This window comes from Centroberyx gerrardi, chromosome 4 (assembly GCF_048128805.1).
Source record: "Centroberyx gerrardi isolate f3 chromosome 4, fCenGer3.hap1.cur.20231027, whole genome shotgun sequence".
NCBI classification, from domain to species: Eukaryota; Metazoa; Chordata; class Actinopteri; order Beryciformes; family Berycidae; genus Centroberyx; species Centroberyx gerrardi.
This window is the reverse complement of record NC_136000.1, coordinates 18998288-19023499: the sequence shown is the minus strand read 5'-3', so window position 1 is coordinate 19023499 and position 25212 is coordinate 18998288. Positions and strand designations below refer to the sequence as shown.

The 25212-nt window shown below is 41.3% G+C and overlaps 3 protein-coding genes across 4 annotated transcripts; 1 reads left to right on the top strand and 2 right to left on the bottom strand.

Moving 5' to 3' along the window:
* Positions 1–1020: 1020 nt before the first annotated feature.
* ube2na (ubiquitin-conjugating enzyme E2Na) lies at positions 1021–7335 on the bottom strand. Its single transcript, XM_071912955.2, has 4 exons — positions 7210–7335; positions 3084–3330; positions 2469–2609; positions 1021–1460 (listed from the first exon to the last, which is right to left on the bottom strand). Exons 1-4 carry the CDS (start codon positions 7237–7239, stop codon positions 1414–1416), a joined length of 465 nt encoding a protein of 154 aa, XP_071769056.1. The 5' UTR covers positions 7240–7335; the 3' UTR covers positions 1021–1413.
* c1qtnf13 (C1q and TNF related 13) lies at positions 7117–10731 on the top strand. The gene is made up of 2 exons (XM_071911943.1): positions 7117–7144; positions 9653–10731. The coding sequence occupies exon 2, from the start codon at positions 9703–9705 to the stop codon at positions 10729–10731; it is 1029 nt and encodes a 342-aa protein (XP_071768044.1). The 5' UTR covers positions 7117–7144; positions 9653–9702.
* Positions 10732–13148: 2417 nt separating this feature from the next.
* On the bottom strand, positions 13149–23133 carry nr1h4 (nuclear receptor subfamily 1, group H, member 4). 2 transcript variants are annotated; one of them, XM_071920097.2, is made up of 9 exons: positions 23037–23133; positions 21590–21967; positions 19727–19867; positions 17931–18073; positions 16728–16826; positions 16333–16432; positions 15922–16068; positions 13638–13751; positions 13149–13387 (listed from the first exon to the last, which is right to left on the bottom strand). In XM_071920097.2, the coding sequence occupies exons 1-9, from the start codon at positions 23131–23133 to the stop codon at positions 13149–13151; spliced, it is 1458 nt and encodes a 485-aa protein (XP_071776198.1). The 2 variants fall into 2 exon arrangements, with proteins under 2 accessions (XP_071776198.1, XP_071776268.1); XM_071920167.2 differs by lacking the exon at positions 23037–23133 and adding an exon at positions 22587–22617.
* Positions 23134–25212: the final 2079 nt, after the last annotated feature.

Here is a 25212-nt window from a genome sequence, read left to right as displayed (position 1 = left end):
AAATATAATCACCATTCATGGCACATGATTGGACGCCACTGGCCTATTTCTACACCTAAAAATAATCACACCCGGGCAACTCTTTCTTATTAATCAACAGATTTTATTTACAGAAAACAAAAGTATGCAGGTGGACTGTTTCCATAGCATTCTGAGAGCAGGAAAACATTTCCTCCCCAGATTAATAGAAAGAATGAATTTACAAACAGTGAATTGAATACAGACTTTTCAACCAAAGACCAATCGTGACAGCTGAGAAACAAAGCCTTCATTGATCTCTTGGAGTTTGATCTTGCAATAACCCAGCATCTCCTCTGACAGCCCGTTCCCTTGACCCCACCCCTACCCGACCACTGCTCACATCATCAAACAACTGACAACTCAAATGCAACCCTTATTTCTTGAAATAAATGCCATGGGGAGGAAGGAAACCGTTGAGCATTAGATTGTGATGATGAACAGGAAAAAGCAGAGAGTAATTAGTAGGGCAATAGCAGGAAAGATCCAAATATAGAAGACCGGATATGATAACAAAACATATATACCCTAAAACTGAGGAAAGGTCCTGTTCCTTCCACACACACACACACCGCCCCACCCCCTCTCTTTCTCTTAGCCCCACACCGGTCACAAGCCTACGTTAGGGTCTACACTGATAGTGGTTGCAAATGTTAATGTGATAGTGGCAGGCTCAGTTTCATTTTTAGTCATATCATTATTTTGTATTTAACGTTCAAGTCAGATGTGATTTAAAGAAAAAAGTAGGGCTATGATTGTTGCTGGGCTTTGTACACACAGGATGAATCCATGGTCTGCCTTCAGGTGTGTGTCTACGACGGGCTAGCAGTTAGCCGCTTTTAAGAAACAAACAGCGACACGAGAAAACAAAGTTAAAAGAAAAGTAAAAAGTATACCGTATTGACCAGCTCCAGCCGCTCTTTCCTCCCTGCCCATCCCACTCACCCGCCCCGCCCTCACCCCTCCCATCAACTCCCACCCTGACCCCCCCCCCCCCCCCCCCAAAAAAAAAAAAAGTGGGACATACACATGACACCCAGTTTTTTTTTTCTCCTAAACGCGCTTGTTAAAGCAGAGGTTGGCAAAAGCCTCCCAAAATCAATGGACAAAGAAAGCCAGGTGAGTAGATCTAAAACCTCTGCCCATGCATTTGAACAGTAGTGAATTAGGACAAAGACAAGTCATTTTTTTTTTCTAGTGTGCATTTAAATCACCAATTGTCAGCAGTTGTTTTTTTTTTCCTTTACAATATATTCCTTAATGCTTGTTTTATAATATATATATTTTTAAGACTGTGTCCTTTAAATGCAAATGAAGTAGGAAGAGGTCTTGGCAGAACATGAGGAGTTGTGTTCACACTTGACTTCCATTTGTTTCTCCACTTGTTACGCCGCTCTACCCGTCAATATTGTTTCTAGCATATAGCATGGTCCATGACTTGGCTGTAGAGCACAAAGAAACAAAAGAATATAGGAACATGAGTCACAGTTATAGCCTCAAAGGGCATCACAACAGCCATATTATAAAACAGTAGATGAAAATGGCATATCACCTCCACCAAAACCTTAGACCCTCAGTGAGAACAAGGAAAACTCCCATGAAAATGACAAGAGTGGGCAGACAAAGATTAAATACTGATAACATGATAATTTACTGATTATCCATGGCTCAAAGATAAAAGTATTACTAAAATCATTTATAAAGTGAGAATATAAGCAAAGACAAATGGAGTAAGCCATGACTGGATGGGCAATGCCCACTGAAAATGTTAGCAGGATGAATATGAATATATCAATAACATGAAGCAGAAAAGTGATGTGGTTGATGGATGGAAAACACAGGGTCATACCTACCAGGTAAGCAGGAGGCAAGAGTTATTTAAAAGGAAAACTCCACCCTCGGATACTCTTACACTTGTTATATATCATCAATCTGTGAGTTATTTTGTGATGAAGTGTTGTAATTTACCTTTTTAATTCACTTTCCCTCAACCTGCCTTGTCTACTTCTACTGCAGTTAAAAGAGAATGTGCCTGGACTTGTTGCATTCAAATCAGTTCAATGCAGTTTTTCCAGTTGAAAAAAAGCAAGAGTCACACACCTTACTCAAAACGCAACATCTCTGTTGAGCACTGGTGCAATATGGTGAGTCTAGAAAGAAAAGCTCTGTGATTCAGAGGGACTGACACCAAAACTTGGCGTTTACTGTTGATGCTTTAGATCATTTTAGATGATGCATTTTTTTCTGCTACTAAACTCCATTGTAGTTGCACTGGAAAAATCGCATTGTGGCATCACACTGTCTACGTTTGGTACATCGTCAATAGCTGTTTTTTTAAGTGTAGTATTTTGGGGTGGATTTTTCCTTTAATAATAGGAGGGAGGCAGGAGGCAGAAGGGTGGGGAGCGGTAAACCCCCCATCCCCAAACCGGCCAAATCACAACTCTCACCTGTCTCTATGGCTTCAGCTTCATTGGTCTTCCACTTCTCTGCAACATCATTTGCTAGGGGATCATCAGGGTTGGGCGCACTTAGTAACGCCTGGATTGATAGCAGCACTGTACGAATCTGCAGGGCTGGAGACCATTTATCTGAAAACCAGAATGGATTTAAAAAAATGAAAATGTAGACCAAGAAAAGCAGAGGGAAGTTAGAGAGTAAGACAACTTGGGGAAAAGGGGAAAAAAGAGAAACGAGGGAATGAATGGTTATCCATGTTCAGCAGCAGGGGCAGTGAAGAGACAGTGGTGGTATGTAGAAGTAGTGACATGCAGCTCCAGTGAGAGGTCACAAGTCTAATCTAAAAGGCCCTTGATCTTTTGAGCGAGATTAAGTTGGCAAATCTCTCACTTCAATCACAGACCAAGGAAACAATACACAGGCTTCCCTGCTACAGTAACACGCCTGACCCAACAGACCAAAGACACAGAACAGATGCAAAGTGGCAGTTAAGGCTGCCTGGGAAAAGATGCAGTTTCTGTCAATTGTGTGACAAACGTGTAACAAAAAGCCATTATACGCAAAAACACAATCTTCTCCAAGCATCAATCATGGCGCTCACTTACCTTTCAAAATGTCTAGACATATTCTTCCCAACTTGTCTACATTGGGATGATATATTTTGGTCATGAAGCGTACTTTAGGAGCTGCCATGGGGTATTCTTCTGGGAGAAAGAGTTCAAGTTTAAATGTGCCCCCCTCAAAAGGCGAGTCCTGAGGTCCAGCAATGACCACATGGAAGTAGCGAGCATTCCCCTCATCTGGCTCTGCTCTGATGCCTGGGACAGGCTCTGCAATCAAACGCTGAGTTTCCTGGTAAATAAAAAAAAAAAACAACAGAAAAAGGGTTATATAAATACAGATATCATTAAAGTAGTTATTAATCATTGTGCTGAAAGGTAGCATGGTGAATGCATGTCTAGAGAACGTGAGTATTTTTCATCACGTTGGTAGTGCCAGGAAATGTGTTTACTTTGGTCGCGCTAGAGCCAGCAGCAAAATCCTGCTAATTCTCAGCAGTAAAATAATTAAATTAGTAGGCTAATTCAGTCAATAATAATAATAAAGTAATATGCTAATAATGAAGTTGATAATTTTCCCTAACAACAAATGAAGAGCTGTTCTCATTTTCTCAATAACAGAATATGGGCCATTTCTGATTTAGGCAACTCTGTTTTGGAATGGCAGACGCTCTCGCTCTCCCATTCATAACTGTAATCGCTCAGTAGCAAAACGCACTTCTATTCATGGGTGCAAGCTCTTTGCAAATTGTTTGACTACCAAAATACATAAGTAATATATAACTAGTATTCGTTTGACAAAATCAACCGATTAATTGCCATATACACTCAAAACCTAAACGTTAAATCTGTTTTGCATTTGGAACAACACTGTGGTCCACTTGTAGGCAAATTAATGTTAAATAGGAAACTGTCATGGGAAATAATAATCTATCTTGACAAAGATAGATTATTCAGGGTTTTTTTAAACTGTCAGTCTGTCACAATCAACCAGGAACAATGTGAATGTTTTTGGATTTGTAGAGAAACCTGTCTATGTAGGCCTACCTATCAAGTGGAAGAGAAGTGAATGTCATCAAGTACAATAAGGCAGGTGATTTGACACTGGAGCAGAACACATCTAAATTACCACAGCTGGCATTTAGCCCACCTTGTTCCTTACTAATCAAACTATTGCAGAAATTAGACCTGTCATTACTTAGTGTCATATTTGTTTAACTGTGTGAGGTTAATTAAGATTACAATCCTATCATTACAGGCCAACTGTGATAGATTCTTGTGATTTGAGATAAACACTTTCCCACTGACTGATGGCAAACCAAACTCGGGTCCAAGAAAGGTGTAAACTGAGCTGCCCAATATACTACAAGGTGTATTATTTCTGATCTCACTGACACAAGAAATAGGCACTTTCTAATACAGGTATAAGTTGTTTGTTATTTAAGTGAACTATACCTTATTCAAATTGCATTTAGATTGAATGCAATTGTAACATAATTCTTAATTTGACAGGAAAAATCCAAGCGCTCTGGCCTACGCCTTTGGGCTGCAAACAGTTGTGAGTCATTATTATGCTAACAATAGAGACTGGTTGCCAGGAGGTGGATTGTAGTCTGCTTGGCTTTTATCCTTTTACATGGAGGGGAGGGTGGCTTTGACTGCAATGGTGGGGCAAAGCTGAATATCTGAAAACTCTCTCTCTGCAGTATGTAACTGGCTTTTAGAGGTGACACTGGGCCAGACACCACACCGAAGGAGACTATTACTTCCATTCCCATCAACCACTGCAGCAAGGCTACTTCCAGCTCATGGTGACAGCCAAGTGACCTACAGAAACACACACCTTCATTGTGACAAGAGGAGCAGGTATCTGATATGGCCTGAGGTATGCATGAGGCAGACTGAGTGACACACCTGAGAGATGCCTTTAACAAGGAAACTACAGTCATGCCCAATGCCATGCAAGAAGTTGCACAGAACTGCATTTTTCTAAACTCGTCACTTTACTCCCTATCTCAACAGTAGTAGGCTATTATAATAACGCCTATACCTCGCCTATAACGTTGGGAGGTACTGTACGTCTCTTGATTAGATAATCTATTTAGACCTATCTTTCCTTGTGCATGTGTGAATATACTACAATCCAATAGCAGTGAAAATGCACCACAGACCTAGCACAACACCTATGTTAGAATCCTTCTTATATTATGCATCGCAGTAAGACATTGGCTATCACAGATATAAACTGATCAATTATGCATGTAAAGAAGAGTCATCCAAAAAAAGTTGGCTAACAGTCGCCACTGTTGTTTTTCATTCTTTTTTCCCCGAATGTAATTGGGGGAGCGAGATTCCTGAAATGTTTCAGATAACCCACAGACAAAACCATGCAGTGAAAACACAGACGGAGAGGGGCACCCAGTCCCAGTAGCACGCTCAGAGGGCTCAGAGGCTACATCCACTGAGAACTGTTCCCAGCCCTCCCACCTTTTCCCACCAACGCCAATCTGTCCGCTCTGTGGTCTGCTTGCTCATCCACCTGTGCAACCCACATTGTCACTCCTAACTAGCATTCATGTTAATATAAGACTTTCTTGATAAAACTCAATACAGGGTAGGGCCTATTCCTTTAAAACTCAACTAAGGTATCTGCAATCATACCGTAAATTATTCAAAACAACACACTGATATCATATCTACAAATACATTTATTATATATATATATATATATATATATATATATATATATATATATATATATATATATATAGTATGCCATTGATTAGGTTCTCTGGAGAAAACAAAGTAATAGGGCTTTCAATTAAGTATTTGCACATTACTATTACTACCAAGTCTAGCAGGCCTTAAAACACAAAAGAGGAACTAAAATACAAAATGTCTAAACTATAGATTGTAAAAAAAAAATAAATAAATAAAAAACCTCATATCAATATAACAACACAATCAAGCAGAAGAGTCTGCATATTAGCATCTATTAATGTGCAAAACAACCTCAATCCCTCTGAACAGCTACAACTGACTTTAACCTAAAGACAGTTTATAGCCCCTGTTTGCGTGGCTGTACAGTTTCCACTGAAATATAAAGGCATAAGGCTTCCACTCCTGATAACAGTTTTTCTCTGAGCATTATTTGCCCAGCTGTGATGGTTGAAGAGACAACTATATTCTGTTTATTTCATGATGCTATGGGGAAGATATTTGCCCTATAGCAATGAAATCATGGGTTGGTATTTGGGTGGTGGGGAACACAGCGTTACTTTTCTGTCAACTACAACCAGAAACTCATGAATTTGAGAAATTTTAAAGCAAAGGACGGACAGCTGTCAAGCACCAACGCCACTGCTGTGAGGGAGTCGCATCCTCCAAGACTGTGGATGTAACATCATCCCCTCATCTTCCTCAGCATGGTTAGCCTGCCAAGCCAACTGCCAGTCCCAATGTGGCTAGCTGGCTAACGTTACTTGCTACGGCTGGCCCACAAAGCCAAGGCCTTGCGGCAAAGTCTGCATTGATACTATTTGCTGGCCAAGTAGCAAGCGTTTCGTCAATTTTGCTTTGTTGGGTACTAGCGTTTGTTTGTTTACTAGGTACGAACTTTTACAAATAAACATTTAAATGTAAACAATATCAACGCAAAAGACTACAAGATGCAAACATATCATATTGAGCCTATCTATGCTTAGCTGAAAAGTACAATACTAAGGAGGGAGTATCCAGGCTAGCTGGCTAGCTAACGTTAGCATGCTAGCTGAATGAGTGTTCCTGTTTTCATCACTCTATTACTAACTAGGCTGTCAGGCTAGCATAGCTAGCTAGCCATTCAACGAGCCCCCAATTTGACCAGTAGCCGAAAGAAACAACCAATATTGTGCTTGACAAGTACATTTGGAAAAGACCACCCCGGTACACGCCACATTTCTCCGCCATCTTTACAAAGCGCTGATGTATTTTTAACCCACCCTTTTTCGGTGTAGCTAGGAACAGGGACGAAACGGAAGTAACTTTAGCAAGCGCAAACTAGCGAGCTGGCTACCAGCAGACAAACTGCTAACAGCGTACAGCTAAGCATCTGGAGTTTATACTGGGTATGTCGTGTTTCACACATAATAAAAAGTCCCATATGCTTCTGTGTTAAGTGTGAAATAATTACCTTAAGGATCCTGCGGGGCAGTCCTGTCATCTTGTCTTAAATGCGGGTTTAGCTGTGACTCTCAATGCTTCTTCTCTTTCGTTGGCATTGACAGCACACACGTCTTCCGGTTCTTTGCGTCATGACAGTAGATGGAAGGTCTGGAATGTAGCTGATAGGTTCAACTGGGACCGAGCGTGACAATAGAGTGCGACTTGACTCACAAATTAGATGAATATACTAATGCATTCTTTAATATGGAAAGCAACATTTCCCACGCCTCTGCCTATTCTATATTATTCTCTCTATTCTATCCTATTCTATTCTGTACTGTTCTATTGTATTGTATTCTATTATGTTCTATTCTATCTTCTATCTCTATCTTGCCTACAATCTGACACTTCAGCATGTAATTATTGTGTGTGTGTGTGTGTGTGTGTGTGTGTGTGTGTGTGTGTGCGTGTGTGCGTGTGTGTGATTGGTCACATTACATTCCATAACACTCTCTTCTTGATTGCAGTATACCACTGCTGAAGAGTGCAGTGTGGTCTTCAGGAGTTGCACAGTCAAAGGGTCTTGGCTGTTGACATAATCATGGCAGTGTATTTGGCTATTTCACACAGTCTCTACATGCACTTTTTCAAGGACCTGCTGATCTAAATTGAGCGGTTGATTTGGGCTGCTAAAGTTTCTCTAAAGTTCCAGACGGGGACATTCTGTACCGGATCTACCCATTTCAGACAAAACACAGCACAGATTAGACTTAACACCTCTACAGGCCAATATTGTTGTATGGTACAGCTGCATTTTCTTTACTGGATGCTGAATGGAAGCTGTAGAGTTGGGAGGGGGGGGGATTTTTGAGCTCCTCCTCCTGACATATGTCTTTGGACAAAAGCAATGTCCCGCTGGGTGTCAGGCTGGTTAGGTGGACATCAGCAGCACAGCAAAGTCACAGGAACTTTATGAAAAGCTGACTAGGGAGAAGTCGTCCAGCTGACTACAGGCATGCAATCTCTGCACCGACACGGCCGAGCAGGTAGCTTTTAAGTTTTCCTTCTGGGTTAAGGCCTTCTACATGAATTCTGTGCGTAGCAACAGAGAGGGAATAAGGAATTGATATATGATCTGTTATTTCATTTGCCTAGGCAGGAATAAGGTTGTTTTTTTTGTGGTCACAGGACAATGATAGAGATTGTTGTGAATTTTGTGGTGTTATCATGAATGTCTGATTTATCTAATGGCTTTTAACTTTGATTTTGCATGTGTTTGTCACACTTGAGTAAATAATTCAATAAGGAGATGTTGTTGCACCACACTATTTAAAGAAATGTCCTTTGTTTATTTTAACCAGAAGGTGAGAGTAAGTGACTATAAAACTATTCTTTTGCCAGCTCACTCATCTACTAATCACAACTTTCATGCTGCTTTGACAAATGAATAACTCAGTTAAGTACTAAATATCTATCATTAGTCTTTTGTAAAATATGTATATTACAGGCAACAGGCGGAAACAACTAGCTGTAAAATCCAAGCCTGTAATTACTGCTCATGTATTTTTCCTTTACAGGTACAAGGTTTCTGCTCATTTAGTCATGGAAGCTGCTCAGAACAATCATTTGAGACCTTGTGAGGTTATAGAACTATGTACTTCTCTAAATATATCCACAAATTTAAACAAAACAAAACAAAAAAAAAAAACATGTTATGGTTTCTTTAGTAGCTTTGTTTAAAACAGATAAAGTCATAGGTCTTTCCTAAGTGAGCCTGTCAAACTCTTACCCATCTTGCAACTCTTACCCTAATGTGTGTGTGAAGGTAAAGTGAAAGAATTTGACTCATTGAAACAAATGATGTGCCTGGGAAGTGATAAAGAATTTATTTTTAACATTATCAGGAAACTATTGTCTCAATAACAATCTTGTTACTCTAACTGATCACAAAGCCTTGGCCACGCTCCCGTAGTTTTCATGTTTCATCAACACATGGCCGTGGTATATTTTAGCATTCTTTACTGAGATGAATTGAGTTCCTAGCCACTAACTGCCCTGCCCCACCGCACCGACCCTCCAAAATTTTCCATTGTTCACAGACACAGGAACAGATGAACCAGCACCTAATCTAGTCCCTTCTCTCAGTGCACAGAGAGAACAGACAATATCAGCTGAATTAGAGGGGCTGTTGCTTCCACTGACTGTTTGATTTGAGTGGCGGGACCTATCCCGACAGGGCTCAGCCAGATTTCCTCATCCACTTAATAGTAGTATTTCAGCCGGCCTATCACACACTGGCATCATGCATTAATCTTAGTCTGATACACACAAGGCTCAATCAATTGATATCTTACTTTGACAATGATAGCACTTTAGCAGCAAAACAATACCCCCAACTGACTAATACTCTGTCTTTCAGTCTGTTTTCATATTTACAGTGTAATTTCTTTCTGTTCTGTTTAATGTTCCAGGTGAGGCAGCTCAGTGGAGCAGACCCTGCTTCCTGGCGTGTTTATTCGGCATGATCACCTGCTTGGGGTCAGTCATGCCCCTTCACGTCCCCCCAGTGACAACAGGCCTCCGCTCTGCCTTCTCCGCCACTCGCAGCAACAGTGTGGTGGGAGGCACCCAGAAGGCAGTGACCTTCAACAGGCTGCTGGTCAACATGGGAGGCGATTTCAATCCAGACACCGGTCACTTCCGCTGCCGCATCCCCGGGGCCTACTACTTCTCCTACTCCATGGGGAAATATCCCAAGAAGATGCTGTCTGTCATACTGGTAAAGAATGGGGAGGAGGTGCAGGCTATCGCGTATGATGACTACCGCAAGAAAGGAAGGAAAGTTCAAAGCCAAAGCATAATGATCAGCCTGAAGGCCATGGACACGGTGTGGCTGCTCTTACAGCAGAGTCCTCAGTACGCTCTGTACAGCAACGTCGGCCCTTACATCACCTTCTCTGGTTACCTTGTCTATCCTGACATTTCCTCAACCAGCTACATCAGCAACCACCTAACCCTCCCAGGCCTGTCCTACCCCAAATGTCCCCCACAGGGTGACCAGCCATACAGCTGGATGGGCGGCCAGACTGCAGAGCAGCAGCGCTCTGCCTTCTCAGTGGCACGGACGTCCACGGTCCTGGGGCAGAGCAGCAAGCAGCAGGACAAGCAGCCGCTGAACTTTGACGTGGAGTATGTTAACATCGGGCGCCACTTCAACAAAACCTCGGGGGTGTTTACCTGCCACTTCCCCGGGGCCTACTACTTCGCCTTCACCGTGGGGAAGCACCCTCGCAAGGCCGTGTCTGTGAAGCTGATGACGGGGCGCGGCGAGGTGCAGGCCATGGTGTTTGATGAGGACACTTCGAAGCGGCGGGAGATGCAGAGTCAGAGCCTGCTGCTGTCACTGCGCCGGGGTGACAGTGTGTGGCTGTACAGCCAGCAGGACGAGCGCTACGCCGTGTACAGCAACCAGGGCAGGTACACCACCTTTTCCGGTTTCATGGTGTATCCTGAAGCAGAGGCACCCACAGCTGCCCCCACCCAGGACTGAACTCACTTCTGAACTGCTGAACCCTCCATTGTGCTATGTTGAAAAAAATAACAAAAAAAATAGTATAAATGCCACATATTCTGTTGGTTTTGTAGAAAATGTGTAGGTTCTTTCTGTGTGGATTAAACACAAACAAAATGTCTTGAATACTGCAACTGCATTCACTCCTTTCCCTATTTTCTGTCAGTCCACACTGGATAATGTATGTTGCCAAGTTACTTCACAAGATGGCGCTGTGAGACAATTATTGCAAGGTTTCTTAGACTGCATGGAGCAATCAGTATGCAAAATAGCTATTTTTCTCCTAAAAGTGCAATTATCTGTAAGAAATCACAAAATGGACAAAATGGAATATTTGTGTTTATATATTAAAATTGTTGATTGATGAATATGATTTGGTTTTGGTTGACAGATACATTTCCTTTAAAAATTCTTTATATTTGGAATTTATTGGAAGATCCAATAATCTAATAATCTATGAGCAGGTTTTGTTTGAAAGATTGGTTCATTGCATGGCATGGGGACTATTGTGTAAATAATGTATAGTTTACCTATATTGTCAGTTGTGACAACATGAGATTTAGAGATACGTCATGATTATGTTAACTGTGTTTAATGTTACATTTATGAAACCTTTATACTGTGGATATAGTTGTTTTTATGTTGAGTGTCATTTCAGGGTAGTCTAAATAAAGTTATACACGTTTGAATGAATGAAAATGTTTTTAGGCATTAATGTCCGGACATCTGGTGTCTTTATTTTTTCTTCTTTCTTCTTTTTCTTCTCCTCTAATTATACGCTGCACTGAATAAAAGAAAAACATTTTGTGTTGTCATTGAAATTTCTTTTGTAACTGATTGCACTAAAATACATGAAGTGCAGGTTAATTACCTTTACTGAGGATGTATTCATCACTCAAACATAAAATGGCGCTATATGGGAAAAGATTGCTGGCTTCAAAACTGAAAAATAATCAATTGATCCCCATTCCTACTACAGTACGACTACTACTGCTACTACTAATAATAATAATAATGATATACCACTCGTATTGTTTCATAACAAAAATCTGGATTCAACACTTTTCCCTTAACATACTACTTACCAACAAATGAGCTATAAGAACGTTAGGGACAACAGAGTACCAACAGTGAAAAAAAAAAATCTATATGATTCCAAACTAGGTTTGGTATTTTTCCTACAATTTCCTACAACAAAGTTTAGTACTCCACTGAACCCCCCACCCACCAAGAGGACTGCATAACCTCCCTAAAGGTAATTTAGTGTATTCTGACACTTCAAGGAAACTTAAGCAAAGGGGGTTACAATATGAAATACAGAACAATAAAACTATGGCATAAGATTATTGTTCACATTTGTTGTTGCAGGTTATACAATTGAATACACCAGGAAAGTATAATTTTTTCAGGGAAAACCTCAGACAATAACATTTTAGTATGGAGTCATTTATGTCATTTCAGTATATATTTGTACATATAGTTTAGTTTATTGAGATAATAGAATTTCATCAACATTAATGAGGAACAAGGAACATAATTTCCCGGTTGTACATGTCCTGTTCTTCAGATAGTTTGAACAGTTTTTCTGAGGTATACTTACATCTATATGTCGACCCCAGGACAAATGCTGTTACCTCAGTGCCAGCTAATGGGGATTAAAATAAATTTAAATTTCTAGCCACTTCAACTTATTTTCCTATTAATTTTGTTTTTTTATTAAGCCAGAAAATACCACTTATGTGTATTTACAATACAGCAAGTACATTAGCAAGTACCATGGAGACTTGCGTTTTAGAAATAAAAAAACAAATTAACCCATGATGAAAGTCTGCATAATTTAAATGCTACAATTCTTTAAGACCACCATACTTACTTTGAATTGGTTCCAGTGTTTGTATATACAGTATTCGACTATCATGCTGGGCTTTCAAGATTTTTGATATGATGTATGCATGAAGAGACTATTCTCAAATCTCAGTCTTTAAGCAGTTTCCTTGTGTTGAGAACTCTGCCATAGCAAATAAAGTGTTTCAAATGTCTCTACAGTGAGACAGTTTGGTTTGGCTAAACCAAACAGTAAACAGACATGATGATGTGAGCCAGGAAATGTAGAATAAACAGAAGCAATATTAGTCAAACATGCTTAAACGGCCACTGAGTCAATACATGAATAATGACATACTGTTAACATTTCACTGTTGTTGAAGTCAGGCAAGATAGAGGCAGTTAGTGCAGGGGTTTAACAAAGTCATTACATGTAGGCTACTCATCATCCTAAAGCCTCAGGTGATCCAATATAAATATGCACTGTAGTTGGACCATGACTTTGTCCTGCAAGTTGAAATGTTCATGTTACCATCCCCAATCTACACCTCACTGCCTGTCTCCTGGTTTTGTCACTGCACATCCCAGATTTCACAGAGCAGCGGGGTGAATTTACGGTCGCTCATTCTCCAGGACGAGAGCATTTCCGCATGGTAGTGGTTGAGTGTTCTCAGCTCCGTCAGACGGCCCAGAAGACGGGCAAAGTGCTGCGGCTCCTGGGGATGCTGCAGGGCGCAGAGCTTCCTCAGCATATCCAGCATGGGCTCCTGAAGCCTCTCCACAGCCTGCTGGTCCTTTACATAAGCCCGATCTACAGGGGGAGCAGGGCGAACAACAGTCAGGAAAAACCCTGAGAGAGCTCTACTGCAAGGCCCAAATGCATATGTAAAGCGAGAATCACATTACGGATAGCCATCTGAGGTTTGATTGCCTGTTTATATGGACATCTGACCCAGTCATGATGATAAATCAATTATTTAGGGTATCAAAGATTCTGGATGTTGATTTAGGAAACATAGATCTGTCTGATGCATCAGTGAAAAGTGTTTTTCCTGGCTCACCTGGTGTCAGGATGGTTATGGCGGTGAGGAGAGCCTGTTCCTCCTGCATCAAGTGGAGGTCACCAATGCTTTTGTAGAAGTTGAACATGGGTGTGATGTATTCCTCTGATATACCTGCAGGAAGATATTCAATAAATTGTGGCATTACATACATTGGTCATTCGTCACGTGTTTATGCCATATGAAGAAGTAAAAGAATTGTTGAAGAAGGTGAAAATATGAACCGGTCGAGCAGATCTGGAATAGGCATTACAAGAATTTTTTATGTTGATTGCAGACAAGCACGTTCCCCTGAAAAACTTATAACAATACAACAATAAGGTCAAATAGTGCAGCTTTGATCGGTGAAAAACCTCATGGGTACTACTCACACCAGTTGCTAAATTGTTCAATTACAAATCATAGCAGCGGGCCTTTCTTTCAAGAAAAAAAGAACGACAGAACATGCAGTACAATTTCCTTGACTATTATTCATGAAGATGTATCTGAAGATATACTGGGTATCAAAAGTAATGCCAGTTCACAGCAGAGTGTTCAAAGACTTTGAGTTTGGGAGAGGCAAAAGTTGTTTCAAGTGCAAAAACTTTTCCATAACTATTAGAAGGAAATATTGCTGTCACTGATCAGAGGGGTTGACTCACTGATATACATTAGTCCAAGTGATGCCAATTGATATATATACTTTATATGGTAATACATAGTCTTTCATCTGTTGGGTAGCATATTTCCTAAATACCATTTGCTGCAATTTGCGAGCACAAAAACAGAACTTACTATGCATGATAGTACAGTTTTACTGTTAAAAAAGAATCTGTTACTGTTACTTAAAACTAATTGTTTTGATGTCTTAACTCAGTGTTGGTCGTTGGTCGTCGAAAATATATCTTGATGAACTGTGAGTCATAACCATTCATTCAGCTCTAACGCGTGGAAATCTCCGGTAAGCCTAGAATTACGATGATAGAGATACAGTATCAGCAGCTCTCTGAAAACAGACATGAACTTGCACGCTCTCCATCTTTGGATAATGATTCAGTGAAAGATAAGGAGGGAATATTAGAAAATGCACTGCTATCAAACCACAAAGTGCTTTCTTTAATTTAAAAAAGAATTCATTTCATAGGACTTCATTCAGTTTGCTGTCTTTTCCTGCGAGTGGGCAACAGCCTCCACTGTAGACCCCCTTCAAACTGGCAGGAGGAGCCTGTCTGCTCAGACATCATCGAGCCCCTCAAGCATTCAAAAATGCCAGCGGGGCTCAGAGGGAGAGAAGTGGACAATAGCACTCTTGATGTTTTGATAAGAGACAATGGTCTCTTCAGACAGCTTTGCTCTCTGTTCTCCCAGACTGGCCTTTAGTGTGAATATCTCTTACCCCGCCATTCAGCTGGACCTGTGCCAAGGGACCCAGTGACGCACACACACTCCTGCCATCGCTGTCACTGCCCATTTAACTGTCCAGCCTGGCTTGACAAGATGACACCTCACATATACAGTATATCAATAATTATTAAGACCACCTGACAGTAAACTATTTAAAGAATTTGAAATTGTGATACATCTGACAAAGGCATTAAAACACTGGTCCTGGTAGTCTGCACCTCGTTAAGTTTTGTGTGTGTGTTCACTTTCTGCAATTAGAAAACTATTTTAAAGAATTTGAAACTATAGATACAATTTGAAATATAGATACAATCTATACATTCGCAATAGAAACCTAAGGCAAGTGAGGGACGTCGGGCTTGTGATTATGATTTCTGTGTGTGTATTTTAACACCAGTGTTGACCCAAGACCATTGAAGTGTTGGGTGCTGCATTCCTCTGCAGCCTCTCCTTCACCAACATGCCCCTACACACACACACACACACACACACACACACACACACACACACACACACGCCCAAACAGCATGAAACTGCACCCAGTAAGGGTCTGTTTGCATGTGTAACCTACACCCAGCAATCCACAATCAGCAGGTCAGCACACATCTCCCAGCTGCATCACACAGATCAGGCGGATCCATTATTCATGCTAGACCTGCCTAGACTTGGCTGCGTGACTGCGGACGGACCTACAAAATGTCACTCTGCTGTGTGTGTGGACTGCTGGTGGAGAAAAGGGCCGAGGCTCCCAAAGGTCAAGGATCAGGAGGGAAGATCTAATTTTCCCACACTGAAAAGTTCAGATCACACTTTCATGATACTATGATTGCACTAAATACTACATTTCTGGTGATGGAAGTATGCCGTGTCAGATAGTGACTACCTTCCTTCCTCGACTTACCGCTCTTGCGTATCCGTTCCTCCAGCACTCCCGTGTGTCCATGCGGCATCTTTCTGGTGAAGACCTGAGCCGAGCGCAGGAACATGGCTTCCACAGCCGAACCCTTCAGCAGGGCGATCTGATCTTCATGATCCAGAGATAGAAAGCCTGCCAGAGCCACCACACCACTCATTATACACCCCTTGCCAATAGAGCTGAGCTATGACATGGGAATGATATTAAGCCAGTTTGTCTGCGTATCAATATCACAGTATCAGTGTCTCTGTTAGCATTGTTGCACAGTCTTGCACAGCATCTATGTTACTGTCCATATGATCCTGTGATAACCAAAGACCTTTTTATTATCACAGGTTTGGTTAATAATCTATGATCCATTCTGAGAGAGATATATATACAACTAGGATACAATACCTGGAATATTTTTGGTAAACTCCACCAGAACTTGCACGTGACTTGTTGCCATGTCTGTCAACAGGAGGATGTTTTCCTCTGTGTTGAACTGTTCTTGTAGCTGGGGAGACAACATGAGCACACAGCATTGGAACAGATCACATTGATTGACAGGAGACAGAGGTTTCTGCTGGCTGATAGGCCGAGTTGCATAAGCTGTACTGTTCTGTGCTGTACTGTTCTTGTTAGTTTCAGGTAGGAGGATTTTACATCTCTCCTTATTGACTTGGTGCCTATGGGTCCTGGTCTCTGCTGCCAGTTTTCCGCAGGACATCTGCTGGATCTTTTAATGGCAGTAACCCAAGTAGTTTGAAGAAAAAACAGTGCAGTTTGAAGTGATATTGAGTGTAACGTACCAGTTTTTTGGCCATATCTTGAGGAATTCGATGTTTGTTGTAGGCATCTACAATGAAATTCAAGAGCACCTGCTGCTCTTGAGTGAGTTCAACCTTTTCCTGGATAAAGAAACAACACATCAATCACAGTATTTATGGAGTGCAAACGTTCTATAGGGGATGGGAAACATTCTATAGGGGATTAAGAAGACAGAATCACAGTTCAACTTCCAAGCGTGGTATGTGAGGAATTGGTACTTTATTTCTCACATTCACCCGTTAGTGGCGCATTTATCATTATTCCCAGCAACTGTGAGCATCACATTATGCAGATTGTTTTCCAGTCCTTATAGTTTTTCTCAATTGATCTGGCACATTTCTTCAAACTAATGCTCTCAAAACAGTTAACACAGCCTCTAAACCCTTGATCATTTTACAAAACTGATTGTAGAGTTTAGTTGGTTTCATGTGAAATTCAGAACTAGATCTTTCATTTCTCCAAACACAACACACAAACCTCGCCAAACTAAGTTCAATCCTCTCAAAAAATATAAACTCTTTATAATTTTACAAAGCTAATAGCACCTGACAGAAATGAAAGGGTTGACGATAAGCAGAGTCATTGTGAATATTACTTTTGAAGCAAATTGTGTTCATCAATACTTCTACCTCCTTACTGTATCACACATTTACAAATGTGCAAAAGTGGCACATGTGAAACTGAATTATTACACATTATAGTAATTCCAAAATTGTGAGAAATGTGAGATATTGTGAGACATTTTGCCTACTGTAAAGGAAAACATTTCATCAACAATGTATGAAAAAATATGAAATTCCATAAAACAAAATTAAATTATGGGGGAAAAAAAGGCATCGTGGAACTTTTTGATTAACATGTTTCATGATTGGTATTCCTGTGCGGATGCAGCTGAGTATATCATCTAGTCAATCGGCGACGTGTAGTTTTGATGTTAATATTTGGTTTCTATAAAGATATGATCTGAAAAGAAAGCTACACTTCATTTTGAAATGCAATTGGTTCTGTTTTGCAAAATGAGAGTATGTTTCAATGTCTGTGTTGACTGTTTTGAGGGCATTTTGAGAGCATTAGTTTGGAGAAATATGTAAAATCAGTTGAGAAAAACTTCGAAGAGAAATACTCAAATGATTAATACTTGTGCACTAGGTGTCATACTGGAGAACAGGAGAGGCTGTGATTACCTTTGTCAGTCTGGTGGTAGAGGTGACCTGCTTGCTGTCTGTGTTGTCCGCCCCTTCTGTCTCGTCCCCAGTAGACTCTCCTGGCGAGGCCTTGGTGTTCTTCCGCAGCCTTTTGGATTTACACTGGATCTCTGTCAGCAGGCCTGCCGGCAGTGAGGAGCGCTTCAGGTTGTGTGTCAAACACTTCACAGCTGTTTATTCAACTCCATGCAACTGGATTTATCAGGGATACATTTCTAATGCATTTATAATAGAGATGCATTTATGATGTATCCCTGTGGTTCATCCTTAATATTGGTTACTACACAGAATCACTGGTGAGCTTTAGAATTTTAATTGTAATTCTGTATTTTTGTGCCATTGATATCTTAACATCATAACAACTGTAACTTAATCCATACATGTTCGTAATCCATACTCCTTATTTCCCACCAATACACTTTACAATTGTTTCAATTGCCACCAGCACACATTTATATAACCCCACAATTGTTTGTATTCTATTTTAATGCTTTATCGTTTTATTGATTCTTTATTGTTTCTAGTGTTTTGTTGTTTATTTTATACTCTATTTGCACGTTTGTCTTTTTCCGCGTGTTGAATCCTATTACTTTTGCTGCTGCAACAACCTAATTTCCCCACAGGGAATGTTTCATCTTATCATCTTTTTGTACCTTATGCTAATGATAAAGCATGAGTGTAACAACTCATTAATCCATTACGTGTTTGGTGGTTGAATTTGTCAGTTGTTTATTTCTGTACTTATTTGTATAAAATCAATTAAGAAGTAAAAGAACTTCCCTTTGCCAAACGTTATCCAAAACCTCAGAGGAGGACAGGGAAGTGAGTGATCTGGGAGATGGAGTTAAATGGGAGCTGTCAAGACACCCACTTTTCACACTGTGACTAAAAGCGTCTTTGAGAAAGTCTGACTTGCGGTCCAAACCTGTTTCAGATCAATATACGCAACTCAGAGTCACTGTTGCACCAGAAGGCAGGGTCATGAGTGCCTGCCACCTTGCAATATTCATCACAACTTCCCTGCACTATTTATGAGCAACAGGAGCCCAATCCGTCCTCCTGCTCTGTTCAGCTGACGGCTCTAAATAGACCCAATAACTAATGTTCCTCAATGGCTTGGCTCTGGAGGAGGGATTCTATCTTCTCTTTGTGGAGGACTTATTTCTGGTACAGTATTCTCCAGTTCAGTCAAATGGTTTCTTTCCAAAATGCTGCAGAGGGAAAAATTGTTACCTAATGTTCATTGCTCAGTATTTCAAAATGACTGATGATGTTCTCTAAAATCTTTCTTCTACAACTATATTGCTATGGTTATTATAATAGATAAAGGTCTTAAGATAGCTATTAATGCAAACGATAATCCAAGTCTATTATCATGACAGCAGCCATTTTATAAGGCATCAACTTTTTGTTAAATGGAACATAAACTGTCCACTTTACTTTCTGCAGCAGCAGCAAAAGCTAGGCCTTCCTGTTGTGTGACGTGTGACATACTTTCCCCCAGTAAAATTCAACAGGCCATGTCAGAAAGTAGAGTGAGGGCTCACCGCAGGGGTCTTTGATGGCCTCTCTTGAATCTACCGAAAGGACGAAATCATTACCTTGTGTTTGCATGTGGACAGTGCAAATCAGTTTGAATCAAACCATTACAGTGTAGGAATCTAGGAACAGAATTTCATTCCTTTCCTTCCCTTCCTTATTCATAAAGGTTTGTTTTTATTGTCCTTTTAAGATTGTCCTACGTACCAAAAGGTCTTGACAAGCAAGATACTCACATTCTGCCAGCATGCCCATCTCCTTGCACTTTCTTAGTCGGCACTCCTGGCATTTCCTGCGCATATACATGTCCATCTCACAGTTCCCTCCACTCTTGCATTTGTATACAGCGTTCTTCGTTATGCTCCGTCTGAAGAAGCCTGAACATGGTTGGAAAACATGTAAGTATCATGAGCCTGGTACAATATATGCTGATGGAAAGACATTTTGTATTTTGTTGTAATAGCAAACATATAAAATAAAAAAACAGAAATGGCCTATATACAGTATATTCCATTGAGGCGGACTACAGTATTTTACTCCAAGCAGTTTTTGAACATAAAGGAGAATTTACAACGGAGGATAATTAGGAAAAAAAAAAGGGCAGCTACGTTACACACTGTTCTAATAATGTAACAGAGAGAATCCTGTGAGCCCTGTTGGCAACGTTTCAGACAGTTAGAGCAGTAGAGCAAAACACACACAGACACACACACACACACACACACACGCACTTTGGAACGCTTTGGAACAGAACAGTTATTAGACATTCTGACATAGAACATTAAGCACAATGATATGCATTAGCGTAGCCGAGCTCAGGTTCCCCCTGCATTGTACAGCAGAAAGCTGAGAGGGAACCCAATCTGGCAGCAGCACCAGGTACAGGCCAGGTAGACCTCAACCTATTCTCAGTCAAATGGCAGGCCAGCGGCTGCACTCCTGGCATTGTCCAACCTTACAGTGTGGAATTACACTCATATCCATTCACCCTGCGGTTTGACAAGAATCAGAGCAAATCCACAGTGTCATAAAAACATGGGGAAGAGCTGCTAAAGGCCACCTCTTGGGTGTCACCAAGTGGGTAATTTTTACATGGAGCTAGGTTGTAAAGTTATGTTTGCTCTCCACATTGTTTCAGGGTTAAAGAGACATGCATATCCTTTGTTCTCTTCAAATCAACCTCAATTTGGTCATCATTCCAAGGAGTACTAGTCAGACTTAGAACTTGATAGATTTTTGCTGGATTTACTGTCCCTTCTTGGCATCTAATCAAATATGGAATGAACAGCAACATAGCAAAGTGTGTAGTATTAATAATTGAAGAAAGGTACAACTAAATAAAGCTCAATGTGTACCAACAACAGCACACAAACTGTGAGCCAGTTGCAGCACCAGTGCTTGTCCTGACAACTGAATTTCCCCTGTGAAATCATTCTCACTTAGCCAGTGGGCCTCGGGCCTAATGGGCACAATTGGTATGAAATGACTTATTGATGTTCAAGTGCTCAGCGGCTAACAAGGTTTTAATCCACAAATGATCCTGTATTACACTTCGCCAGCTGCTATTTGAACTGTTGCTACAGACTTGTAGATTTGTACATCTCTATAATGGGAGGCCCCTAAAGTCAACAGCTAAAAATACGATCATTTTTGGTATGTGGGTCAAACGTCATTCTACGTCGCCATAGGCTTCCACTATGTCTGGAAATGTACTTTAAACAGTATATGCTGATGGAAAGCTGTCCAAACCTGTCTCAGATAAATAGACATATCAAAAGTTTTCAACAGAAATATCATAAACAACATTTTATGAAAATGTCATGCTAACTTCAGCTTTTTTGTGTGAAAGGCTGTTCCACTGGGCCTTAACAGAGCTTCTGAAGAAGAAGTTCTTCTTTACAGGCTGCATTATTCCCATGTATTTGTGAGTGTTTCCCTGTGTTTTGTGGCATTTTAGAGGTATTCAGTATGTTCAAATTCTAAAATTCATTTCACCTGCAAAGCCGTTCTCATTACAGGAAGCACAGGTGGGGTCAAAAATCACTATTCTAACTTTAAAACCCAGCATCAGTGGTTAAGAAGCCAACTTCTCCTCTCACCTTTACATCCCTCACAGGTGAGAGCGTTATAGTGGTATCCAGAGGCCTTGTCTCCACACACCACACACAGTTCTTCCCCTTTGACCCTTCCGGCTTGTGACATGTGCCGGGTCCTCTTGCACACGGCAGGCACTACAGCGGACACCTCCTCCATCTCGGCATCATAGGTAACCTCCAGGGGTCCTTTCCTCAGTTCATACATCCCTGTATGCGAGTACCACTCCTCTCCGCTGTACTGCGGGTAGTAGTTGTGACTGGAGTAGTAAGGCGGGGAAGACATGGCTGGCTCCATGGACGGGTACTGCATGCTGGGATAGCTGGTGAAGGGCAAGACGTCCGGATCCTGCAGCAGAGGACTCCCTTGGTCTGCCAGAATATCTAAGCAAGGAAGGGGAATCGGTGAAAGGTTATAAGACAACTTAAGAACAGCGTGCATAGAAGCGGACATTTGATTATGTAAACTTGGCGGATCAAGCAAGCAGTTGGTTTCTTGACTGGATGAGAATGGTGAAACTGCAGTGAGCTATTTCACAAGCGGTCAAATCCCAAAGAGAAAGCCGTCTGGGATAATGATGTTATATCAAGTGCTTCCCTGCAGAAGCTGGTCAGCCTTAGATAATGGTTCAACAGTGGATGGTAATCCACACAGCTACATATACTGTAAACCCATAAATGATTAACAACTCACTTGCACAGAGCACACTGTCTCTGTTAGAATGACATGTAACTCCACACTAAACGTTGGCTCATTTGAAACTGATACGAGAATGTTACAGATGAAAAGTAAACCAAGATCTCACACAATATTGTTTAATCATTACATGACATATTCATGACATGTTATGTGACATTTACTTTAACATCAGGAGAAGGAGAGGGATGACGATTGATTTCAAAGACCATATAATGTACAAGTCCCTCATCTGTAAAAAAGTATTAGCCATTCAGCAATCAAAGTAAACTGATATACAGTAAAATGATAAAGTGTCACACTGACCTCTTGAAGACTTGGTCTGGACCATGGCCATGTCTATGTGACCAAGCACACAGACTACTCAGAGACCCCGTGCTCTGATCACAATAGTCCCACTGTGGTTTGCAGCTGTACCTTTGGTTCAACCTTTACCTCTAATTACACATCTTCCCTTTATTCTCTTTGATGGAAAGCCTTTCCTCAGACACACGGGAACAGTACATCCAGAACAGAAGAACTTGGCGCTTGCTTGAGAAGTGCCAAGGGGAGCAAAGGTTGTCACAGCTACTCATTAACCTGACAGTCACATTTCTTTGCATCATTACAGGTAGTTGGCTAGTAATGTGTGAAGTCATTTTCACATTTGGGCAGTGTTATTAGCTGGCTGCTACTGTGCGATATGCTTGGAGTGCTTGGAATCTAATGTGTGTGAGAGAGACTGGCCATGTTCTACTTTATCTCAAGAAGACGTACCAAACAAGTGGGAGCTCTCTGAGAGGGAGAATCCATCGCTGGGTGGGATTTGCAGCGGTCCCACCACATTGATGTCGGGGCCCACCCACTCATTCATTCAGGAGGGTGGTGAGGCTCCAACTCAGAAGCAAAAGCAGGATGTACTCAGTCACAAGGTAGCAGTAAGCCTCGGTCCAGTCCGGTTCTGTAACAAGCATCAAACAACAGGTGAGTTTTGTGAATTATGTTATTCTGCCAAAGGAAATAAAGTTCCTTAAGATTCGTATGGGTGCTCATGTATTTGCCTATGTGCTGCCACTGTAGTTGAATACCCATATAGGTCTGTATCATCCTCCAAACCCCCCGCTGGAGAGTAATTAAACAGGTAGTGAGTCTCTACATCAACACACTTGACAGTTCTTCTCTCCCACATAGGGATGAGGCACTCAGTGGCTACCATGCAGGAAGGGGGGAGGTGGAGGATGAAGGTCGGGCCACAACAAGGCCTCCCTGACAGCGTGTCGCTGACAGAGGCACCGCTCTCTTTCTGTCAAAGCTGTTATTATACTGTATGTCCTGCTCCCTTACAGATTCAAGAACACTTTGCAGCATGTGTCACACAATCACTTTTGTGTAGTATCTTCCTTAAGGTGGTTTTATAAATCCTATGCAAGGTTCCGAGGCTGATGTCTTAGTTTGCCATATACAGCTCATTGAATAGTGTAATAAAACTTCAGGTATTTGAATTGTAGATCCCTTGATGGCATCTCGAGAGTAACAATTATTTCCTCAAACTTCTCTACGGCCTTTCTGCTGTGACATTAAAAGACACGAGGCCACAATGAACAGTGGAAGTAAATCAAGCCATGTGAAAACACAGCCACATATGAACCATTAAATCTCATCTGCCACATTTTTTTTTTAATTAACCCACTTTAATTTCCCCTGAGATCCAACAGCAGCCCACAAGGAGTTGGAGACCTCCAGTCCACTCTGTCAGCCCACACAACAGCTAAACCTGCTTCTCCCCACATCGGATACAGTGGCACACCGCAGAGTCATAAGAAGTCATCTATTCACCATTGTGTCACCATTGTACATGAAATATGTTCTTGCTCAGTCAATAATCCCTACCTTATTCCAGGCAGTTGATTTCCCCTGTTGAATTCCAGTCTGGCAGCGGCCTTCAGTCTGTTTCTGATATCCACGCTGTGAACTACCGTACCATCAATATTTGCTAATGAACATTAGACTGCTTCTGTCTGGGCTCCAGTGAGAACATGTGTGACCAGTTGGGGTCAGGGAGAAAGGAGTGGTGGTTATTAATTAAACTGTCCATTCCTCTCCACCCCACCCCCCACCCCCATTCCCCTAAAATCCCTCTTTATCTGGCCAACAGAAGAGGCTGCCATATGAATTCTCGAGCAGACCAGAAATCCCACCCACATACACTAACATCGCACACATTGCACATACATCAAGTCATTAGCATGACACAAGCAACTAGTATGAGTACAGGCCAGCCAAGCAGGAGCGCCGCTATCAGTCTAATAGTTTACATTTTCTATCACTGAATAGAAACAGTGTGTTATGTGTGTGTGTGTGTGTGTGTGTGTGTTTGTGAGTTATATATGGCATTTTATCGTTGCAACAGTCATGCTACACTGAGCAGTTTATGGTTTTATAAGTACAAGAAGTAATTGAAGTCTAACACAGAAAATGTTTCCTCTGTAAGCAGACTGTGTGGCAATCGTTCCCATCTGTCCTTGAACTGATCAATGCCATTTTATCATGTAACAATGCGATGTGAGGTGTGAGTCTGTACCGGACACGTTCATATTGGTGCTTTAAAGCTTTATCACACGCAGCTTGTTCCCTTTGCATACTGTAAGAGGGATCCATATGTGGGAAATCGAATGTGAATGGCTCCTTTATAATCCTTAATGTATCCAAAAACAATAGTTTAATCATTGACGGGTTGTTGCTCCATCCAAAGAGGCCCTTCTGAGTCAACAGACAGCCCCTCTGAAATAAACAGAACCTTTGCCATTGGTTGTCGGCTGTTTGTGGACTATCTGGTCTGTGTCTGCGAGCAGGCAGGGGGCTGAGATGGCCTCTGCAAAGGGACGGACAGCTCCAGCTAACATATTTATAAACTACATGTACTCTCTTCTCATGGCTTAATTGGCAGCGTATG